The 2,777-nt window shown below is 51.8% G+C and overlaps 1 protein-coding gene across 1 annotated transcript; it reads left to right on the top strand.

Annotated features, from left to right (window-relative positions):
• The first annotated feature begins 334 nt into the window (after positions 1–334).
• On the top strand, positions 335–2,456 carry LEP (leptin). Its single transcript, XM_058569258.1, has 2 exons — positions 335–478; positions 2,097–2,456. The coding sequence occupies exons 1-2, from the start codon at positions 335–337 to the stop codon at positions 2,454–2,456; spliced, it is 504 nt and encodes a 167-aa protein (XP_058425241.1).
• Positions 2,457–2,777: the final 321 nt, after the last annotated feature.

Raw genomic sequence — 2,777 nt, forward strand, 5'->3', positions numbered from 1 at the left:
CCTCCTTAAAGCACACAGTGCGTCACTTCATCATCACAATGTCCCTTTGCTCACACCCTGGCTTATTGCTTTGTGGTCTACAGCACACCTCATCGTGGTTTTATTGATCAAGCCTTGCATCTCCCCAAGAGAATGCATTTCATTAATGTATTTCTAGATAATGAATTGTCTTTGACTCTGAGGAGATGATAGCCAGGGCAGAAAGAAATCTCATTTTTATCCACATCTGGTAATGTGGTTGGTCATGGCATAGGGGTGTTTTCTGAGATATCAGCAATTTTCAATGTATAGTTCCTTCTGTTTTCAGGACCAAGAAGCACATTCTGGAAGGAAAATGCATTGTGGACCGCTGTACCAATTCCTGTGGCTTTGGCCCTATCTGTTCTACATTGAAGCTGTGCCCATCCAAAAAGTCCAGGATGACACCAAAACCCTCATCAAGACGATTGTCACCAGGATCAATGACATTTCACACACGGTAGGGAGGGTCTGGGGAGATGAAGTAGAACTGTGGCTGGCCCACGGGGACACCAGGACCTCAGAGGTTAGCTGAGGCCTGTGCAGCAACATGTAGGGGCCATGGTGGCCTTGACTTCTCCCTACTGCATGAGCAGCTGCCTCTTTTCTTCCTCTCCCCTCTGTCTCCCGCCACCTCCTTACTCTCCTTCCTCCCCGACCTGAATCCCAGGATTCACTTCCTTGAATCCTAGTGCCTAGAACCAGAGGATACATAAAAGTCCTTGTGTTCCATTGGTAGGTGACCAGACCCCCAGCAGCATCCTCTCTGGGCCTATCCCATCTCTAGAACGTGCTTATCAGTAGGCGGTCTTCCTGGTTGAGCTGAACTCTGGCCCTGTGCCGCTTCCCCGATTACTGCTAGTCCTGCCTGTCAGGCCACACAGAAAAGCAAGTCTACCCTCTTTCACATACAACCTTCTGTGTATCTGCAAACAGCTGTCAATGCCCCCTGGGTCTTTGCTCTGGGGCTGACAGATCTAGACCTTCAGCCGTTTCCCAGGTGAGTTCTGTATTTGGAATTAGGGAGACTAAGTGTGAATCTTCACACTTCTGTTCTCTGTCTGTAAAACCTTAAGCTGGATCCTCAATGTCTTTAAGCCCTGGTTTCATCATCAAGATATTGAGACTATCGTAAGGTCCTCACAAGGTTGCTATGAGATTAAATTAGATAAAGCAAGTGAAAACACCTCCCACCACCCCCGCCCCACCCTGCAGAATCAGAAGAGAGTGTGCCCTCATTAAAGGTTTGCAGTTGTGTTTTTTGGTAGCCCCCAGCCTTAAAAGCCTGCTTGTTCACCCTGCATGGAGCAATCTGGAGACTTCCACATCTCCTGGCTACTGTGGATGACTCACAGTGGCCTTGTGCAGCCAGGAAGAAGTTAGGTGGCCAGAAGCAGGGACAGCTCAGAGCTAGATAGTCTTGGGAATTTCATACAGAGAAACCCTTAAGTCTCCTTGCTTTAAAAATAGTCATCCGAAAGGCTGCACGTGATAGATCCAGAGCATCCCAACCTGTGTGGTGCAGGGAGTGAGTGCTGCGGGCAGGGGGGAAGGGGAGTTACCCTCCTGGTAACCAGAGTTACTGGAGCAGAGGAGTGAGGTGGGGCACTTGCTGGGGGGACAGCCTTGACCCCTAAGGGGGTGAGACTCCATGGAGATCCTGATTGGGAGGGAGGAGTCCGCAGGGGGTGGAAGGGAACGAGGATGGCTGGGGAGGGGGCGCTATAGAGGACTTCAGATGCCTGAGGTAGAGACTAAACTAAGTAAGAAATAGGGAGCTCTGGCTGGTTCTATAGCAGAGGCCATTTGGAGAAGGAAACGACCTGAGAAGTTTGGTCTGGAGGTGGGAGGCAGGGTGGTTTGGGAAAGACGGGAAGACAGAAGGCCAGGAGGCCAGCTTGGAGGCTTGGCAGCCACCTGGGCATAAGAAGTAAGGCCTAGGCCAGGATGGTGCCAAAGAGGGAAAGGAGGCAACCAAGAAAGTGAGCCTCCGTGCTCGTGGGAAATACTGAGGGCTTTGCAGAATTCACTCTCTCCCGCCTCGCTAAGCTCTTGCTCTCCCTCTTCCTCCTGCACAGCAGTCAGTCTCCTCCAAACAGAGGGTCACTGGTTTGGACTTCATTCCTGGGCTTCACCCTGTCCTAAGTTTGTCCAAGATGGACCAGACATTGGCGATCTACCAACAGATCCTTACGAGTCTGCCTTCCAGAAATGTGATCCAAATATCTAATGACCTGGAGAACCTCCGGGACCTTCTCCACCTGCTGGCCTCCTCCAAGAGCTGCCCCTTGCCTCAGGCTAGGGGCCTGGAGACGTTGGTGAGCCTGGGCGGTGTCCTGGAAGCCTCCCTCTACTCCACAGAGGTGGTGGCCCTGAGCAGGCTGCAGGGGTCTCTGCAGGACATGCTGCAGCAGCTGGACCTCACCCCTGGGTGCTGATGTCCTGAAGGCCTCTCTTCCCCCAAGGACCAAAGTCAAAGGAAGAAACCTGGGCTCCCAGGTGTCTCCAAGAGAAGAGAGCCCGTGTGGACATCCTTCATCCAGGACTCCAGTCTGTTTCTCTGTCACTCCTCTAAGCCGCCCTTCCAAAGGCATAAGACTTCAAGGCAAGTTGCTTGAAACCAAAGATATAAATACCTGATTCCATGCTCACCCATCCAGCAAACAGTGGACTGGATCTGGGATTCTCACCAGTCTTCCTCTCTGTTCTACCTCCCCTCTCACTGCATGCTTCAGTGTGACCTGGGATGATCTCAGGAG

The sequence above is a fragment of the Diceros bicornis genome, chromosome 3 (assembly GCF_020826845.1).
Source record: "Diceros bicornis minor isolate mBicDic1 chromosome 3, mDicBic1.mat.cur, whole genome shotgun sequence".
In the NCBI taxonomy this organism is placed as follows: Eukaryota; Metazoa; Chordata; class Mammalia; order Perissodactyla; family Rhinocerotidae; genus Diceros; species Diceros bicornis.